We start from the raw sequence: 19636 nt of genomic DNA on the forward strand, positions 1-19636 counted from the left end.
TCAATACTAATCAATTTCTTACATAAAAACAATTTGAGATGTAGGCTAAGGCAGTTTATTCTATGGCAGCTTCTATTTGCAGCATACATGCTTTAGGTAAAGAGTTGAAGCTCAGTATTCCTTAAGACAAACCATTGCAGAGGATAATTTTCATTGTTACGGTTGTGTATTTATGCTTGAATGTTTTCCGTGGTAGATATAAGGCTTTGTTTGGAATTTTTATTGCGTCCTCCCATCTGACGTAGAGATACGGTATTTTTTTGTATTGCTCGGTATTGGTCTTCACATGATGATATTCCTCGTTATTATCAAATAATACGTAGCAATACCGAGCAAAAACTTAGTTTTTTGGCGGTGGGAGGACGTATCTCTACGTCTGGTGGGAGGACGCAATAAAAATTCCTTTATTTAGGATAGCTTTCTTTTTATTTTTTAAATTAAAATTTTTAGTATAAAAATTTTAATACTAAAAAGCTGCCTTAAACACTACTAAAGGTAAACATTCGTGTCTAAAAAACGAAATGACTGTCATGATCAGATTGATATCAAAAAGACAATTTTAATGGCATCTCTATCTGCAAGGTGTTGTGGTGTGCAGTGAGAGAAATAGTGCCATGTGAGAAACACCGCATCCATAATTTTAAAGTTTAGCGTTAGTCTTTTGTTCTATAATTTCTCATTTGCATTTACGACTTGAATTCAAACATAAGTTTTGTATGCAATATTATCAAGTTGGGAATCTCTTCCACCTGTTCCCTAAGTTAAACAAAGCAAATTCATTATTATTATTATTTTTCTTTCTTAGGGGCTGTTTGATCGGTTAAAAAAAGGAATATAATGTGAAAGAAATTTGTTTGTTTGGATGAGTGTAAAGTAAATTCATGTAAATGATTTTTGTTTTGTTTGGTTTGAAATAAAATGAATGTAATGTAAAATTTAAAATAATGGTCAGCGACAGGTGCATACAACGACGGCGGTGGTCGGCAAGTGGCTAGGGGGTGGTGCCCCGTGGCATGTGGAGGTGGCCACCTTGATTAATGTTTTATTTGGGAATTTTTTTTTGCTACTTTTTTAAATAGTTTTTTAGTATATAGTTTTTAATTGAAAATTATCTAAAAAAGCTATTTTAGAAAGTAGTAAAAAAGCTTTCTCAAATGAAATTTTGGGACAACTTTATTATTTCTTGAATCAGCTTTTTAGTATAAAAATTAAAATTTTTGTATTAGAAAATTACTTCAAAAAACAATAAAAAAATCGTTCCAAACAAAGCCTTAAACTAACCAGCCTCTAAGAATAATATTGAGTGTTTCTAATTGATGATAGCAATTTAATTACAAACTTCACGAGTACAATGAACTTTTCTAATCTTTTTTCTTTCCATAGTATTTGGTCATTTGACGCAATGGAGAAGCATAATTCTTATAGGATTTGTTATTGTTGTTTTCATCGTCTAATGTTTGATCGTTTAATCATGAAATGCATCTTTATTAAGCCATATTGCACGCACATGCGATGACTCGATGTGGATGTGAATTAAAAAAAAAATACTAAAAAAGTTGTTTCAAATGAAGACTCTCTTCTCCATCAGACTATGTATGAAACTGTCATTGAGTTAAATTGCTAATGATTAAGCTAAATAAGAATTAATTTGGGACAATTTTCTTACTATCTAAAGCAGTTTTTTTAATATAAAATTATTTTCAACAAAAATTTTATATTAAAAAAATATTTTAGAAAGTAATAAAAAAAGATGACATAAATAAAGCCTAAATATTCATATTTCTAATTGTCTTAAATACAGTACATATTATGATACATAACTAAAAAATCGTTTAACATTTTGTGCCTGCATGTAATAAAATTAGAACATCGTAATAAATATGATGTATATGGTAAGAATATGTTATTTGATTTAAATAATAAAAAAAAAAGTTCTTTGAATTAATATCAGGATATGAGCTTACAGAATTTGCACTGCAGTTAATGTTAAAAATAGTCATGCGCTTCCAAAAAATTGGGTCAAACATTATGACCTAATTTTGATTATAATGAATTTCACAATTTTATAATTATGAAAAAAAAAAAGAAAAAAAAATTTTTTTTAATTATGAATTTCATTGATAAATAAAATATATAACAAAATGAATTAATATCTATATTCACTCATTAATCTAGATAGTATACAATTTACATCTAAAATTACATTAGAATATACCAATCAAACTTTATTTCACAGGCACAGTTGCATTCAAATCCTCAAATCTTGCATAAAAATTGGGTCAATCTTTACAAAGAGTTTGAAAATTATTAAATTTATTTTAAGATTATTATAATACAAATACTTCATATTCAATACTAATTTCAAAATAAATTGAAAAAAAATTAAGCCAATCTTAATATGATTCATATCATAATATGTAGATATGACTCTTTTCCCCTAATATTTACTATTATTAGCACAAAGAACAAAGTGACCAGAGAAAACCGAAAGAGGTCATACAATTAGCTTTAGCGCATTACATAATTATTGGCAATGGCCATTGGAATCCAACACGGCTATGGGAAATTAATAGGCTTCGTTTGAGATGACTTTCTTACTGTTTTTTAAAGCAGCTTTTTAGTAAAATATTTTAATTTTTGTACTAAAAAGTCACTTTAAGAAGCAAGAAAAAAGCCGTCCCAAACAAAGCCTAAGTCTGATGAGAAACTTATTCTTTCTCATTTTAATCAGTTGTTAGCAAAAAATTTCCCATCTGATAATGCTCTAAAGTCGTTCAGCTTCCTTGGCAGCTTGTACAATTTCCAAAGCTTTAATAACGGCTGCATCACCACGCTTCAAAATGCTTTCAAGCAGTTCAATCTTTTCCAGCAGCAGGCTGGTACTTGAATTAGCGGAGAGAATCAGCTTATCTGCTTTCTCTAAAGCAGCACATAACTGCAGCATAAGCAACATAATTAATCAGTTTTGTTATGGTGCTTAGCTGGTTGGGCTTCATGATTTTCTATATTTTCAGACATAATATTATAAAGCTACTTAACAAGTCAATATCTTCAACTACTTGAAAAAAAAAAAAGTTCTTTTGAAAGGAAATTAAGTTGTTTTTTAAATCACTTAAAAATTACTTAAATTAAGATTTTATTTGGGACAATTTTTTTACTACTTTTCAAAGCAGTTTTTTTAGTATAAAATTTTAATGAATTAGAATTTTTTGTATTAAAAAACTGCTTTAGAAAGCTGACAACCTAAACGTCTCACCCTACAATCCAAGCCATTCCTCTGGTGAACACACTTTATTCATCCATAGTCGCCCTCCTCTCTCTCTCTCTCTCTTCAAGTTTTAGCCAAGTAGCCATCGTCATGGAGAAATCTCAAACACTGTCCAATTCCAGCCATCGATCACTGAAGAAATTGCTGAAGATCACCAATGGAAGATTGAAGGCACATGATCTCACTTCACAAACCCTCAAAATTCCAATCTCTGTCTTCTCTCAAAATAAAAACAATCTTCTTTGATATTTATATTTATTTTTATTTCATATCAAAACATTGAAAAAACAAAGACATAATAAATTTAAAACTAAAACTAAAAAGATAAAATAAAAAGCGATCTCAAACAGCCCCTAAACAATCAAAACATCAATAATAACAAACCAATAGACTCGCATGTTTCCCGTTTTAATCTGAGTTAGTGCTTTTAATGAAGTTGGGAACAAATAAAATCTTTAAGCAAAAAAAAAAACATTTATCTGACCTTTAATGTTGAAGAAGTCCATGAGTGGTCAGTCCCCGACAATGAATCAATCAACAAATCATAGTTTTCCTGAGACATGCAAAAGCAGAGGAATACTGAATCCCAAGTTTTCTATCAGGATTAAGGGTGATAACAAACTAAAACAATGTAAGTAAGAAATAGCGATGAAAAACAAGATCTACTGAAACGAATAGAAACAAATGAAATTGAAGAAGTTGAGTTTTTGCATGCAATGTATAATTATTCTCAGTTGATTTGATCAAATGTTCAAAGAAACATAGAGGTGAGCTAAAATGTTCAAAGGAAAATAGATCAAATGTTCAGTTGTTAACAATAGATAACTTATGAACGAACCTCCTTGTCAGCATATCTTAAAAAGATAAGTCGGGGTTTCTTTCCAAGAATAATCATTCAGGATAACTCTCTTCAAAGTAGCCCCTGTTAACATGCTACATGAATTAAATAGTTTCACGACAGGAGTCTTGAGTAAGGTCAATATGATCTAACATAACCAAATTTATCTCTGGCCCTACGGTGCTTATTTGTAACACCAACTCACTTGCACTGACACCATAAGGTTTGGACCATAACAACAGTTCAACACAGAAACAAACGAAGGAGTGAGATATTTTCTCTTTTTCCCTCTCACTTCCTCATCTATCTCCCTCTTTTTCTTCTCTCTATTCTCTGTTTAGGTGTTTCATTTTCAAAAAGAAATCCAAGCAGCTCACACTTCACCAAGCTACCCATATCTCAAGACACCAAAAAGTCAAAATCCCTCCACATAGGCATAGGCTTCGTTTGGGACGGTTTTCTTACTGCTTCTTAAAACAGTTTTCTAGTATAAAATTTTAAATTTTATACTAGAAAACTGTTTTAAGAAGCAGTAACGAAGCCATAGCCAAGCCAAAAAATCATGCTTTTAATTGGCTCCATTAGGTCCGTTGTTTGAATGTGATGAAAAGCTCTCCGAGTAACGCATGAAAAAGCCAAAAAAAAAAAAAACATTCTTTTAATTGGCTCCGTTAGGTCTGTTTGAATTTTGTGAAAATCCAACCAAGCAATCCATGACCGAGCCTAAAATCATGCATTTAATTGCTCCATTACATCAGTTATTAATTGGGCTCCAGGGATTAACAATCTCCCTTCTGGAGATCAATTTTGATATATTAACTTCTGGAAGTAAACTCTATTCAACACCTCTCAAATTAACTCCAAGGAACTTAACAGAGGTATTGCAAAGTCTTTGTTTCTCTGCTGGGACCGTCTTCGTAAACATGGAATGAGGTTCCCAGATCATTGTTATTTTGGTCAATAGGAAGACATCATTTTCCTACAAATCTCAAATAAATTGGTATTTATGCATAACATGCTTTGCCTGGGAATGAAATACTGCATTATTGACAAGATGTGTAACATTCGAACTATTACAAAAAGAATGTCCTCATAATATTCTTTTCCCAACTCTTTCAAGAAGCTCTTCAACTAAACCATATTCATGTCAATCTTACTAACTACAACACAGTGAGCATTTGCGGTAGATAACGTCAGCCATCTTTCGTATCTTTAAAATAGCACATATAATCCACTTTATTGTCACCCAATGTGCCTTTTGTTGATTTGGCATATATTTGCTTAAAGCTCTCACTGCGTGCACTATATATCAAGTCTAGTGCACATCATAGCATGCAATAGTAAACCAATTATAAAATTAAGAAATTTATGATCATACGTTCTATATCTTAATTAGTTAGAATCAGTGAATTGGATGTAGTTTTGTTGACCCCCACAGTTCATATCCTGATCGATCCATGTTTTAAATAAGATGGCTAGATCTAAATAATTTAGACTAAATAAAACTATAAAAACTTATATACTCTAAGTCCTAACCTATAACTCTTCAAAATCCCAAGTATATTAAGCTACTAACTTGAAAACACAATGAATTGATTCACGTCACAAATAATCATAATAAAAAACTTCATCCCTAAACTTAAAAAAATACATTAGTGTTCATATATAATGATGAAGAATAAAAGACAAAATTAAGCTCTCGATATAAAAAATTAATCTTCCATTAGCTTTCATATTTACAGCCATTTATGTCATTTAAGTCATATTTAAATAATTTTAATATTTAGTTAATCATCTTATTCAACCCTCATCTCAACCTGGTTGAACCTTTGGGTTGAACCTTTGAACCTTGAACATTTCCTTCTTCTAATTATATATTTTATCCAATTTTCAAAACCTTGGCAATGTGATTAAAAGCTAATGCAATATCCAGTTTTCTTCTAGTGATGATGATATGAAGCTTTCATTAGGTAGGAGGTATAGATAAACCCCAGGGAACTCACAATATGGAACTTTCGATCTGTGATTCCATAGAGGCTTTCAATGCAAAAGATGATTTACGTATCAAACATATTAATCACGTGACAATTTGAAATTTTTGGGATGGTTACATATTAATCACAAAAGAATTTTTTAGCACCCCGCTGATTTGCAACCCGTAAGACTTCTTCTCTGTGCATCTTTCCTCTCTCTTACACGTAGCCTACAGTCTAATCAAGTAATTCTTGGTGTCTTCAGTTATGCTTGATCATTTGTTTAGTTTACTTCGCCGTTCATCCGATTAGACTTTGAAGATGCGTTTACTTATCAATTTATTCTCATAATTGGAATTGGGCTAGTTTTAGTTTAATAAACCTATAGCTACACCGCTACAATAGTTTAAAGCAAAAGATGATCCGAACATGAATCCAAGTGTCATCGAAATATCTACATCGTTTATATATATTCTAGGAAGCCAAGCACCATCTGCAATGTTACTCCACTCATTCCATTCCATGCTGGGGAAAAGACTGAAAGAGTAGGTTGAAACAAGGTATGCAGGGATAGGGATAATTGCTAAACCAGTGTTTGGAGAAACGAAGTAGACAGTTGCGACTTGCGAGGGTTACCTGAAAGAGCTGCTGAAGATCATAGGGCGAGAGGGAATCAACGGAAGCCGCGATTGGGGGTGAAGGAGGAGGACTCTGCCGACGCTCAATGTCGACGCCACCATCGTCGGCGACGTCGCTGAGCAGATCGCCGATACAGAGCAGCGGGCCACCAACGCCGCTCATCTCACGCCCACTTTCTTTGTCTTTCGGCATTTTCACGTTACACGGCTCAATGCCTCAATCTGTAAAATCGGATTTACTAAAAATTTATATGAATTAAATTTTATTTTATATGTTTTGTGTTCAATGTAATTAAATTCATTTTAATTTCTTTAACTATCTATTTGAATATTTAAAAATTAATATTATTGAAATATTCTGTTAAATTATTTCATATAATTATATATCTCAACTAAAAATTGATTAATCATTTAAAACTAATTAAATAATAAGTTATATTTGAAAAACTTAGATAAAAATTGAACAATAATGTCATTAATTTAAGCAAATATTAATTATTAATCTTAAATTAACAGTATTAAGTATTTACACACATATATATTAATTAAACTATAATTAGCTGAGATTAATATGTCAAATTATATTTAATTAGTGGTTTAGAAAACTAATTAGCAATAATAACTTTATTAAATTAAATCACAAATAATTATATTTGATTTAAAATAGTGTTTTTGGTTAATTAAAACTTATTATTAAGATCAATTTAAATTTTACATTAATGTATCTTTTTAAATTATTTTTAATTAATATATAATATTAAATACAATACCCTCATCTTTCTCCCCAAATGCTATCTTCCAATTTCTCAAAAACCCTCAATAACAAAGAAGTCAAAAAGTCTTAGTGGGAGCTTATTAAAGAATACATCGATGAGAGCAATTGCAAGTGAAGAGAAGAGTTCGTGAGACTTACATATGTGTTAAATCCGCCTAATGCTAAGACTTACTATATCTAAGATTTAAGGAAAAATATTGGAGAAAATGGGATTTAAAGTGATTATTTGTATTTAGCTGCTATGATTTAACTTAAATCCTATTACTCAACAACTTCTTGAAGTCACCTATTGGTTTTAGTAGGATCGACATATTTGCATATGCTACATGCCTGTGATACATACATTTGCATATACTATATCTTGATATTGTGGTTAGAATCAAAGCACCTAATCATTAGGCCTAGGCGTACTGTGTAAAAAATGCATCCTAAAAATCACTCAAATTCATTGAAAAAAATAAATAAATTTGACTATGCATGCCTCATAATATAGGTGATTAGCTAAATGTCCTTGTTGTTTATTCAAATTGATATAACACAACAAAATATTATTTTGATATCATAGTGTTCATAATAGTTATAATACAATAAATTATGACTTTGATATAACACAACAAAATATTATTTTGATACATATTTAATGAATTTTATTGTAATTCATCATATGATTTATGATGCAATCGTGAACCATTCTAACATATAACGAATTATATTCCAATAAGATCGCACATAGCATAAACATATGATGAAACCGTTCCCCTCAATTCCCCCTTGAGGTTATTTCACAAATGTCATAAATAATATTTCTAAATTAATGTGAACCAAGCTAAAATGTCTAAACGAAATTATACATAGGTCCCTTTAAAGATGAACATACTCGACTAAATCATATAACATTATGAGGAATCACACTTATGACTCGTTATACTCAAACTCAAACACTACAAATGTTCATGAGAATAAATCATTATTCACATGATGCCAACAATAATATACCTATGTACTTTCAAAGTCGAAACATGTTGTATGAAAGACACGCCATTCAAAATTTCAAGCCATATATGTATGATTTGAAACCCCAAATCAACTTCTTGAAATACACATTTGAACTTACTTCTATTTTGTAAACATAGCTAAACAATGAGTAACATATGACAAGCATGAACAAAAAAAAAAACTACTGAAAGGAATCCTCATAGTTATCAAATATTATTTTGGTAGACATTTGACATCCTTCACATGGTTTGTTGTAAGAAATTTTAATATTAAATTTTGCTTCATGTGTCTTACATTTTATTTATGTTTCACATCAAATTGTGTTGGTGAATCATTGTGAAACAATATAATGACATATGAACTTTTATGTGCATTTTGGATGATTAATATACATTATATTATGAGCAAGCGTATGTGAACTACTGAAGCTTGGGATCCTCCAAGCCATACATAAACACCATTAGACTGGATCATAGATGCATCTAATAGTAAATTACATGGAATTGAAGGATGACAGTTGTTAACCTCGCTTTTGTCATACTCAAGTTGGACTATTACATACATATATTAATTGATTTCGAGTCTTCCGGTTCGATCGTTGTGGTACCTATACACCGAATTAATGATTCGATAAGGCTTATCGGACCACTTTATTGTAATAATCCATATTTTGGCTCAGTTAAATAATTTCTTTTAGTCATTATAAGTCAAATTTTCAAATAGTCTTGGTCATAATATAGATATTAGCGCATTTTAATTATAATATTTTTTTCTCTAATTTTAGGGGCAGCATAGAAAATTGATACATATCTGTACAAGTGTGATTTTTGAGAGTGCATGTGTCTATTTTGCAAACCGATTTAGGCAAAGTTTTCTAAACATGATAAGTTATTTTATATAAATTTTTTTTTTTAAATTTTTAAAGCCCCATATTTGAAGATATGAAAGGATTTATATGGATTTTATTCTAAAATATAAATAATTGGCTTAAGTTCTATCAATCATATACCAATAGCTACAAAATAATATATATAGCATCTTATTATGTCGGTACCTATCATTGTCATATGCTTGTCATGTAATATCTATGTTATGCATGTATATTATGTAAATACAAAAATACAAAAGTATCAGGTGAAAATTTAATATGTTTCAGTTAAAATGCTCATATTGACGACATCTATCACATACAAAAAATTATACGATAAAGTTTGCTAAAGATCAAGATATGCAACTTTTGTAAGTTTTTACCAAATTAAAATATATAAAATATGTAAAATTATTGAAATCAAAGATAAGATAATGTTACTTTACTTTGAGAACAAATAACTTTTCCAATATGATCGATTAATAAAATCGACTATACAACCCACAAACCCTAAGTTTTATTTTCTCTCTCCTGTATTTTTCTCCTCTTTTTCCTCTTTTCATTCTTTGTTAAACAAATTTGGGATGGAAATGATATATGAAATGTTCTATTGTGAGATAGGATATTTAAGAATTCAATTTATAAGGGTAAACACGTAATTAAGTCAATTGTTTAGATTTTAGCATAAAGTTTATATAAATTTATTTATATCTTCAAATCCGTTAATTTATTTTCTTCTCAAATATTTTTTTTTAATTGAGAAAATACAAATAATCAAACGCAAATCTGAATTGAATCCTTCGTCGCTGATGGCTTGACACGTCACCTATTTAAATGTGTATGTATTTAAAAATATTACATCAATAAAATTTCAACAATTGTTCATCAAATGTGAAAACAAATAGCATTACAAATACTTTACTAAATAAATATTAAACAACCATGTCATCATCTCCTTCTCCGGATGATTACTGAATTTGATTTATGTTACAAAAAAAAAATTTAAACAAATATTTCAGGTTTTTTGTATTAAAATATTTGAAAATTCATATTTACAAAAAAACAGTTCCCATATTCATTATACCTGTTCTAATTGCATAGTTCAAATGCAATTTTCTCTCTCAGTTCAATCATTTCATTCACCCCCTCGTCATCACCAAACTCTACATCGGCATATAACACATTACTTTCTTCAATTTGCTCTCCTACTCTGCATTGATATGCCTCTGGATGAATAAAATTTTCATCAACGTCACAGTCTATGAAATCTGGATCATTTCGTGATATATGTCGTCGAATATAATTATGTAAGCCCATGGTACCAACAACAATAAGACGTTGCTTCTTAAAACTATAATTAGGCATATCTCTTAATATTCCCCATTTCTTTTTCCATACACTAAAGGAACGTTCAATTACACTTCTTAGTGAGGAATGTCTACTATTAAAAAGCTCCTTATGTCCCATAATAGTTCTACTACCTCTTCTAAAATCAGGTAAGTGATATCTGGTTCCAATGTATGGCTTCAAATATCCCCTTTGTAGAGGGTAACCTGCATCAACTAAGTAAAACTTTCCTGTTCAAAAATTTGTTAATTAGTATACAATATAACCTAATCATTATAAAATTTAAAAATTTTATTCTATAAATTAGTATTACCTGGAGGTGGTGCAGGAAAATTATATTTCGGATCCATCACTGCATGTTTAAATATACGTGCATCATGTGCCGAACCCTCCTGCAATCTTTAAAGTATGGCATGTACCGTGTGTCATTAATTATTTTTTCAGGAATATCATGGAAAAATTTATCTACAGGCGGTGCAATAATCTCCATTGATAATCGAACTAATGCTTGCAGACCATTATAAAAAAAACCTACTAATCATCTCTGTAGAGTGCTGAAAGCGTTCACATGTTGATCTAATACTCTCATTATGTCCCAAAATGTACAAAGTTATTGCAAGTACCTCTCGAGTAGTAGTTCTCCGAGTTCCATGTAAACCATATGATGATTCCAACAAAGAAACTAAGTCCATAAAAATAACTTGTGACATTCTCAAATTGAGAGTATAATAAAGGTTGCTTCATGTTGATCTAATACTCTCATTATGTCCCAAAATGTACAAAGTTATTGCAAGTACCTCTCGAGTAGTAGTTCTCCGAGTTCCATGTAAACCATATGATGATTCCAACAAAGAAACTAAGTCCATAAAAATAACTTGTGACATTCTCAAATTGAGAGTATAATAAAGGTTGCTTCTTTGACATTCAAGGAAAGAAAGTGTCTCCTAAGAACAAAAAAAAAAAAAAAAAGATTAAGCATCTGAAAGTCTAAGTCTGATGGTTATGAGAAAAATTAAGAACATAACATGTGGAACTACAAGAACAGAACATAAAACAACTAAAAACAATGACAACAACTACAAGAATAGAACATAAAACATGATGTAACTGTTGATTTCAATTTTGAAGAGATGGGGCTATTAGGTACTTGCTTATTCCTTCTTCTTCAATGGGCAGTTAAAAGAAACTTTTATCAAAACTCCTTCGAAGCCACCATAATCTTCTTTCCATGGGTATTCCCATGAATATCTCCCGGTTATCCTTATCTTTAAAGTATTCTAAGGCAAAGCCATATAACTCAAAATCATCAAATATATCATGAATTTAAGATATCTCTTCTAAAACCTCTAGGATAGTAAATGTTGTACGATTTTTATTTGATGTACTTATGGCAGAACTTATAGATTTTTCAGCATCCACGAGGTCCTCAACATGATTTAGAAAAAGTTTTCTAATACCCGACTTAGGAGTTCTAAATCTTTTCCTTTTACGCAATAATGTGGCACTCTGTTGTGATCTTTGTGTATCGTAGTTGCTTGTAGGCTCATTTATAGAAACATGTGAAAGATGTTTTTGTTCATCTTGAGTATACTCTTCTTCTTCATATGAGATTGCGTGATTGTCATTTAGTTCTGGGGGAAGTACACCAGAACTAGGAATCCAAATATTCTCCCAAGTTGCAACAATACAATGGAACATAAGATCCAACTTCTCTTCCAACTCTGGTGGTATTCTATTGAAACGAAACTTCTTAGCATTTGGCATTACCTAAAGTACAACAAATGATTAATTATGAATCATGCGTTATATTATGTAAGAGTTGGTTCGAATTTAGAGTATAAAGTGAATGATTCCAAATTTGAGAGATACCTGCAATTTTTCATTCTACCAATCATTAGAAGCATCAACAGTTTTTTTAATTGGATTACAACCAATTCCAGTCTCACCTCGCAACAAATCTTTCCATAGCTTCCAGTCTTTCTTTAATTGGTCCCACTTATTTTTAAGTTGGTTTCGGTCATAAGTTCGTCCAGTGCGTTCGTTGAAATTTTTAAGTAGATTTTTCCAACCTTCTTTAGTAAAATGCGTAGTTGGTCTATTCCCAAGTTCTATTTCTCTTATACATATATCACAATATATTAAAGTAGTATCTAAGTCCCATGATGCAGGTGCACATCCTTCTTTTTGATTTCCCATCTAGATGTTAAAAACATAGTAATATGTTAGTAATATACAAGACCTTATGTAATGTACATCCTTCTTTAAGCATGGTCTAAACAAAACAGCAAGACGCCATTCTTTTTTTAAAAAGGACTACTAATAAAGAGAAAAGAGTGAAATTAGATTGAATTATGCCTGATGATAACATATGAGAATCTTACTTTATTTTTTTTCATTAGAAAGTGAGGGGTAATGCTATGGCTTAGCAGTAATGGGTTAACAATTATGAAGTTGTAAAGAAGATTGTCATCATATTGGCATGGGGGACATTCAGTTAGCGGTTTGAAAAGCACATCAATAGGCAAATTAAAAGCATTGCCTGTTATGCTTGAAAGGAAGTTATTTTTAAGAAAAATCAGAGATAGCATTATGTGTCACAAAAACAATCTATAAGCATGAGCTAATGCTATTATAACTTGATTAAAAGACTATGCTACAATTAAAATAATCTCTTATAACTTACATTCAAATCAAATGTCATCAAAATCGCTATGATTCTTCGTATGTCTTTAATTATTTGTTATGTAAGAGGTGATTTGGGTACATTAGCAACAAGACTATAAAAAAAAAGAGGAATCATGAGGTAGATGAAGGAGAAGCATAAAAATCCTTAGGGCACAATGGTACCTTAAAAGTAATTGCAAATATGAAGGGAAGCGAGTCTGGTCTGCTTAGGAATTGTGTGAGCTTGGGATCGCAGCAGCTGTGAAGTTTGGTCAATGGTTGGGATGAGGTCGCCGATGCTAATACGGACTGGCGTCGAGACGGCTGAACAGATCGACGTAGGGATCGAGGATGCTGGCTACTGTGGTTGAGCAAGAGGTGTCGAGATGTTGAGCCCTAGCTTGCGAAATGGAGAGGAATCGGGAGTCCTGAGGGAAAAAGCTAAAAAAATAACGACATTTCTTTTGTCTTGCGATCTGCTGAAGAAGACGAAGGTAACGTGGGTCTCGACGTGAGAACGTGGAGGGTTATTTCGGACATTTGGGTAGCAAAACGGCGTCGTCTAAACGAATAAGCACTCGCTGAGAAAATTTTGTAACCACCCAAGAAACGTGGTTATATAAAAAGGAATTACGGTTAAATTATATTCCAAACAGTTTCGACGAACTGATTAAAGCTTATTCAAATGGAAACGGAGGAAATAATTCTAATCAAACAAGGACTTACATGTGTTAAATCTGCCTAATGCTAAGACTTGCTATATCTAAGATTTAATGAAAAATGTTGGAGAAAATGGAATTTAAAGTGATTGCTTGTATTTATTTTCTATGAATTAACTTAAATCCTATTACCTGACAACCCCTTGAAATCACCTCTTGGTTTTAGTAGGATCGATGTTGTGGTTAGAACCAATGTTACATAAATATGCTACATACATTTGCATATGTTATATCTTAAATTCAAGATATTGTGGTTAGAACCAATGCACCTAACCATTAGGCCCAGACATACTGTGTCAAAAATGCATCTTAAAAATCACTCAAATTTATTGAAAAAAATTAAAATTGACTCTGCATGCCTATAATATAGGTGATTAGCTAAATATCTTAGTTGTTTATTCAAATTGATATAACACAACCAAATATTATTTTGATATCATAGAGTGCTCAAAATATTTATAATACAATAAACTATGACTTTGATATAACCGAGTGCAATCACAACGATTATAACACAATAATTTATAACTTTGATACAACATGATATTATCATAATGCTATAACATAATAGAATTGAATGCATGTCGTCATTTACATAATTAAATGAGTGGATGAAAGGAATTCAACACAAATCATTCACATAACTAAATAAATAAACTAATTAACTAAATGTACATCATTTGACATGGATCTAATTTAATTATACAATTTTTTCTTTCAATCCATCTATAGACTTCTAAAAATACCTTATCTTCATAAAATAAATCTACACATGGAATATTTCTATAGAATGATGTATGGTTAAGTGTTACTATTAAAATATTTCAATTTGAAATTAGATAGGGAATGTTTTTTACAGTGCTATGCTCTTCATGTGCAATTAGATCTCACATATTATTTTATTGCAATTCATTAAGATCGAGCATAGCATCAACATATGTTGAAACTATTAATTCCCCTCAATTCCCCCTTGAAGTTCTCTCACAAATGTCATAAATAATATTTGTATACTACTTAGGTGAATATTTCTAAATAACGGTGAACCAAACTAAAATGTCTAAATGAAATTATACATAAGTCCCTTTAAAGATGAACATGCTTGACTAAATCATGTAACATTATGAGGAATCATATTTATGACTCGTTAAACTCAAACTCAAACACTACAAATGCTCAGGAGAATAAACCATTATTCACATTATGCCAACAATAATGTACATATGTACTTTCAAAGTCGAAACATGTTATATGAAATACATGCCATTCAAAATGTTCAGCCATATATGTATGGTTTGAAAGCCCGAATCATCTTCTTGAAATGTACATTTATATTAGCTTATATTTTGTAAACATTGCTAAATGATGAGTAACATATGGCAAGCATGAACCAAAAAACTTACTAAAAGGATTAGTCCTCATAATTATCAAATATTATTTTGATAGACATTTGTCATCCTTCACAAGATTTGATATAAGAAATTCTAATATTAAATTTTGCCTTCATCTTACATTTTATTTGTGTTTCACATTAAATTGTGCTAGTCAATCACTCAAACAATATAATGACATATGAACTTAGATGTGTAATTTGGATGATCAACATACATTCTATGATGAGTAAACGTGTGTGAACTACTCAAGCTTGGGATCCTCCAAGCCATACATAAACACTATTACACTAGCTCATAGATGCATCTAGTAGTAAATTACTTGGAATTGAAGGATGACTGTTGTTAACCTCGCTTTTGTCATACTCAAGCTGGACTATTACATACATATATTAATTGATTTCGAGTCTTCTGATTCGATCGTTGTGATACCTAAACACCAAATTAATGATTCGAGCTCAAGCTTCCCAAACCACTTTATTGTAATAATTCATATTTTGGCTCAGTTAAATAAATTTTTTTAGTCATTATAAGTCAAATTTTCAAACTGTCTTTGTCATAATATAGATATTAATGTATTTTAATTATAATAATTTTTCTCTAATTTTAGGGGTAGTGTAGAAAATTGATACATATATGCACAATTGTGATTTTTGAGATTGCAATGTGTTTATTTTGCAAACCGATTTAAGTAAAATTTTCTAAACATGATGAGTTATTTTATAAATATTTTAAATAATTTTTAAAGCACTATATTTGAAGATATGGAAGGATTTATATGGATTTTATTATAAAATATAAATAATTGGCATAAGTTCTATCAATCATATACCAATAGCTACAAAATAATTTATATAGCATCTTATTATGTCGGTACACCTATCATTATCATATGCTTGTCGTACAATATCTATGTTATGCATGTATATTATGTAAATACAAAAATATCAGGTGAAAATTTAATATAAATTAATGAAAATGTTCATATTGACGACTTCTATCACATACAAAAAATTATACGATAAAGTTTGCTAAAGATCAATATATGCATCTTTTGTAAGTTTTGACCAAATTAAAATATATAATATATAAAAATATGTAAAATTATTGAAATCAAAGATAAGATAATGGTACTTTACTTTAAGAACAAATAACTTTTTCAATATGGTCGATTAATGAAATCGACTGTACAATCCACAAACCCTAAGTTTTATTTTCTCTCTCCTCTATTTTTCTCCTCTTTTTCCTTTTTTTTTTTTTTCATTCTTTGTTAAACAAATTTGGGATGGAAATGATATATAAAATGTTCTATTGTGAGATAGGATATTTAAGGATTAAATATATAAGGGTAAACACATAATTAAGTCAATTGTTTAGATTTTAGCATAAATTTATTTTAATCTTCAAATCTGATGCTTTAAAAATTACAAAAAGAATATTCATAAAATAACCCATCATATTCAAAAAACTTTGATGACATATATCGGTTTGCAAAATGAATACCTAATGATCCATAAAATTATGATATGTGTCTATTTTCTACACTGTCTCTAAAATTAAGAGAACATTATCATAATTGAAGCACAATACTATCTAAATTATGACAAACACGATTTACAAATTTGACTTATAATAACTCCAAAAAATTTATTTAAGTAGGTCAAAATATGGGCTATTACAACCTCCTCACTTCAAATGTTGCCCTAAACATTTCTCACTACAAATCACTAATCATTGTTCACTTGATTATTGATTTCTAATCTTAAGACATACATTTGTATTGATGTTTATTGATCATATGATCTATTAATATTTTATTGATCGTTACATGTTTTTTACAATTATATGTTCATATTAATAGGGATTGAATGATTATATGTATATTGTTCATATTATCTTGCATTGATTTCAATTGTAGGTTTTGATAACCTACTGAGTTGTTATTTTACTTTGTGGCTTTACATATTTTAAAGAATGGGTCATAATCGAGTAGAGTGAGGATAGACCAAGAATTCAAGTAATTGATAGATTAAAGTAGAAAATTCTTCTAAAATTTGATCTTTGGGTGTTAAAATTATAGTCACGCATATCACCATTATTTTGCTCGATCATGTGTGTTTTTCCACTATCATGATCATGGTTCAATCATGCACAACGCTTCCCGATTAGGAAAAATTAACAATCCCACACATCTCCATAGTTTTTTGCTCGATCATATGTGTTTTTGCCAATGATCATGATCATGTTTCAGTCATACCCAATCATGGTCGTCGTTTGATCATGCACGTCTCCTCAGGATTGTGATTGTTGCTCGATCGCATGCATCTCTCCGTATTCATGATAGTTGCTCGATCGTGATCCTCGCTTGATTAGGCACATCTTGCCATGATAGCAATCGTCACTCGATCTTGTGAGTCTTCTCACTAGTCACTATTAGAATTTCTTTTGATTGCAAATCCCACCACAATTGCAATCTTAACACAATCAATTTGGATGGTGTCGGGTTGGCTCAAACAATTTCAAATTGACTCAATTTCTCAGTTACTTTTCTTTTTTTATATTTTAACGTATAGACACATTGTTATTGTATTTATCAAATTTTATTTAAGAGTTTGATTAAAAATGAGTTGAGGTAGTTGCAGTCGATAAAAATTCTTGAAATAATTAAAAAAAACTGATAAAATTAAAATTAAGATCTTGATTTTGGCGGGAACGGTTTTTTGCACGTTTCCTGCCTAACTTTAAAAGATCCAAAACCGCCACCCCATTTACAGAACGAACATTGTCTTTTCCTTCTCCGCCTGCGCTAACTGCAATAGTTTTCTCATTACTCGCTTCATCCGTTTCGGAGTGCATTTCCCTTCTGCAAATTTTGTTATCGGTAAAACTCACTCAATCTTTTAGCATTTTTTTTATTTCCTATCTCATTGATTTATGAAAAGAGAAAAGAGAAAGGTTTAGAAAGTTTGATGCCGTTTAAATTTTGACCAAATCTATGAACATTTGGATAGATTATCTGATTTATATAAAGCTTTTTTAGCTTTACTCACTATCAGATTTATTTCTATTGACTCCAGATTTATTTCTATTGACTCATTGAAATCTGTCTATATTAGTGATTTCTGATAAAATCTCCATGCTACAGTTCAATGTCTATTGAAATCCTTATGTTATAATTTGATATGCTAAAATCTTATAATGATGAGTTCCATATGTGCTGAAATTTTCACATCTTCCTATGAATTTACTATGAGTTTAGAATATTACGTTGCTGCTTCTTAAATCAATTTTCTAGTAAAAAATTAATTTTTTGTACCACAAACCTATTTTAAGAAACAATAAATTTTTGTACTAAAAACTGCTATAAGACGTAGTAAGAAAATCATCCCAAACAAAGTCTTAGGCTTCATTTGGAACAACTTTTTTATTGCTTCTTAAACAGAGTTTTAGAACAAAAATTTAGGATCCGTTTCGTTATTTTGAACCTTTTCTAAAAGTTTTTTTTTTTTTTGGAAAAACCTTTTCTAAAAGTTAGTTTTAAAACTGTTGTTTGAGAGAATGGAGTTTTCTAACAGAAAAGTTAATATATGAAAGTTTTTGAAAATAATACAAAAAAAACAAAGATATTTTGAACGTGGTTAAGAAAAAAAGTTTTATCAAATAAATAAATAAATATATATATATATATTTTTTTTTGTTTTGCTGTTGCCAGACGGAAGAAGCAGTAAACACGGACAAATAATCGAGCCCTTAAATTTTCTACTAAAATTCTGTTTTAAACAATAAAAATCAGTCCCAAATGAAGCCTTAGATGAATATTGAATATTATCAATTCCAGGCCTATCTTTCCTACTTACACTAATACCTTCCAAGTCAAACTCCTACGACTGTTTTTGTTATTCAATAGCGCTTTATATGAAAATGTGTAAGCTTTCATGATAACAGCAGAGGAGATCAATTATATATTTTATAAATGAATTGTGTAAGCTTTTATAGGCAGAGGTCTATCTCTTCAACTTGGCTGTTGTTCATCACCAACATAGGATCAATTAATTTGAGATATTATTCTTAATAAATATAGGCCAGGTACATTTGTAGATTTTTTGTTCTTTACATTTTTGTAGAGGTGGTCTTGCTTGGCAGTAAAAGTTCTTAATGTTAT

General features: G+C 30.2%; 3 protein-coding genes across 3 annotated transcripts; all 3 read right to left on the minus strand.

Annotated features, from left to right (window-relative positions):
• Positions 1 to 2464: 2464 nt before the first annotated feature.
• LOC110098259 lies at positions 2465 to 6925 on the minus strand. The gene is made up of 3 exons (XM_020825017.2): positions 6716 to 6925; positions 3753 to 3821; positions 2465 to 2935 (listed from the first exon to the last, which is right to left on the minus strand). The coding sequence occupies exons 1-3, from the start codon at positions 6908 to 6910 to the stop codon at positions 2765 to 2767; spliced, it is 435 nt and encodes a 144-aa protein (XP_020680676.2). The 5' UTR covers positions 6911 to 6925; the 3' UTR covers positions 2465 to 2764.
• Positions 6926 to 10357: 3432 nt separating this feature from the next.
• Positions 10358 to 11090, minus strand: LOC110098271. Its single transcript, XM_028693270.1, has 2 exons — positions 11017 to 11090; positions 10358 to 10933 (listed from the first exon to the last, which is right to left on the minus strand). The coding sequence occupies exons 1-2, from the start codon at positions 11051 to 11053 to the stop codon at positions 10446 to 10448; spliced, it is 525 nt and encodes a 174-aa protein (XP_028549103.1). The 5' UTR covers positions 11054 to 11090; the 3' UTR covers positions 10358 to 10445.
• A 765-nt stretch (positions 11091 to 11855) lies between these two features.
• On the minus strand, positions 11856 to 18330 carry LOC110098251 (L10-interacting MYB domain-containing protein-like). The gene is made up of 4 exons (XM_028693264.1): positions 18247 to 18330; positions 12612 to 12899; positions 12089 to 12470; positions 11856 to 12016 (listed from the first exon to the last, which is right to left on the minus strand). Exons 1-4 carry the CDS (start codon positions 18328 to 18330, stop codon positions 11880 to 11882), a joined length of 891 nt encoding a protein of 296 aa, XP_028549097.1. The 3' UTR covers positions 11856 to 11879.
• Between the last annotated feature and the right edge of the window lie 1306 nt (positions 18331 to 19636).

This window comes from Dendrobium catenatum, unplaced genomic scaffold (assembly GCF_001605985.2).
Source record: "Dendrobium catenatum unplaced genomic scaffold, ASM160598v2 fragScaff_scaffold_249, whole genome shotgun sequence".
NCBI classification, from domain to species: Eukaryota; Viridiplantae; Streptophyta; class Magnoliopsida; order Asparagales; family Orchidaceae; genus Dendrobium; species Dendrobium catenatum.

What these genes read in the sequence shown, in the direction of transcription:
- LOC110098259 (XM_020825017.2), bottom strand. Translation starts at nt 6,910, where the DNA reads ATGCCGAAAGACAAAGAAAGTGGGCGTGAGATGAGCGGCGTTGGTGGC. An exon ending in ATCTTCAGCAGCTCTTTCAG is followed by an intron (nt 3,822 to 6,715) that starts GTAACCCTCGCA and finishes TGCATGTCTCAG; the next exon opens with GAAAACTATGATTTGTTGAT. An exon ending in GGACTTCTTCAACATTAAAG is followed by an intron (nt 2,936 to 3,752) that starts GTCAGATAAATG and finishes CTTATGCTGCAG; the next exon opens with TTATGTGCTGCTTTAGAGAA.
- LOC110098251 (XM_028693264.1), bottom strand. Translation starts at nt 18,330, where the DNA reads ATGCACTCCGAAACGGATGAAGCGAGTAATGAGAAAACTATTGCAGTT. An exon ending in GTAATCCAATTAAAAAAACT is followed by an intron (nt 12,471 to 12,611) that starts GTTGATGCTTCT and finishes GTTGTACTTTAG; the next exon opens with GTAATGCCAAATGCTAAGAA. An exon ending in ATCTATAAGTTCTGCCATAA is followed by an intron (nt 12,017 to 12,088) that starts GTACATCAAATA and finishes AAATTCATGATA; the next exon opens with TATTTGATGATTTTGAGTTA.
- LOC110098271 (XM_028693270.1), bottom strand. Translation starts at nt 11,053, where the DNA reads ATGGATCCGAAATATAATTTTCCTGCACCACCTCCAG. An exon ending in TTTTCCTGCACCACCTCCAG is followed by an intron (nt 10,934 to 11,016) that starts GTAATACTAATT and finishes ATTTTTGAACAG; the next exon opens with GAAAGTTTTACTTAGTTGAT.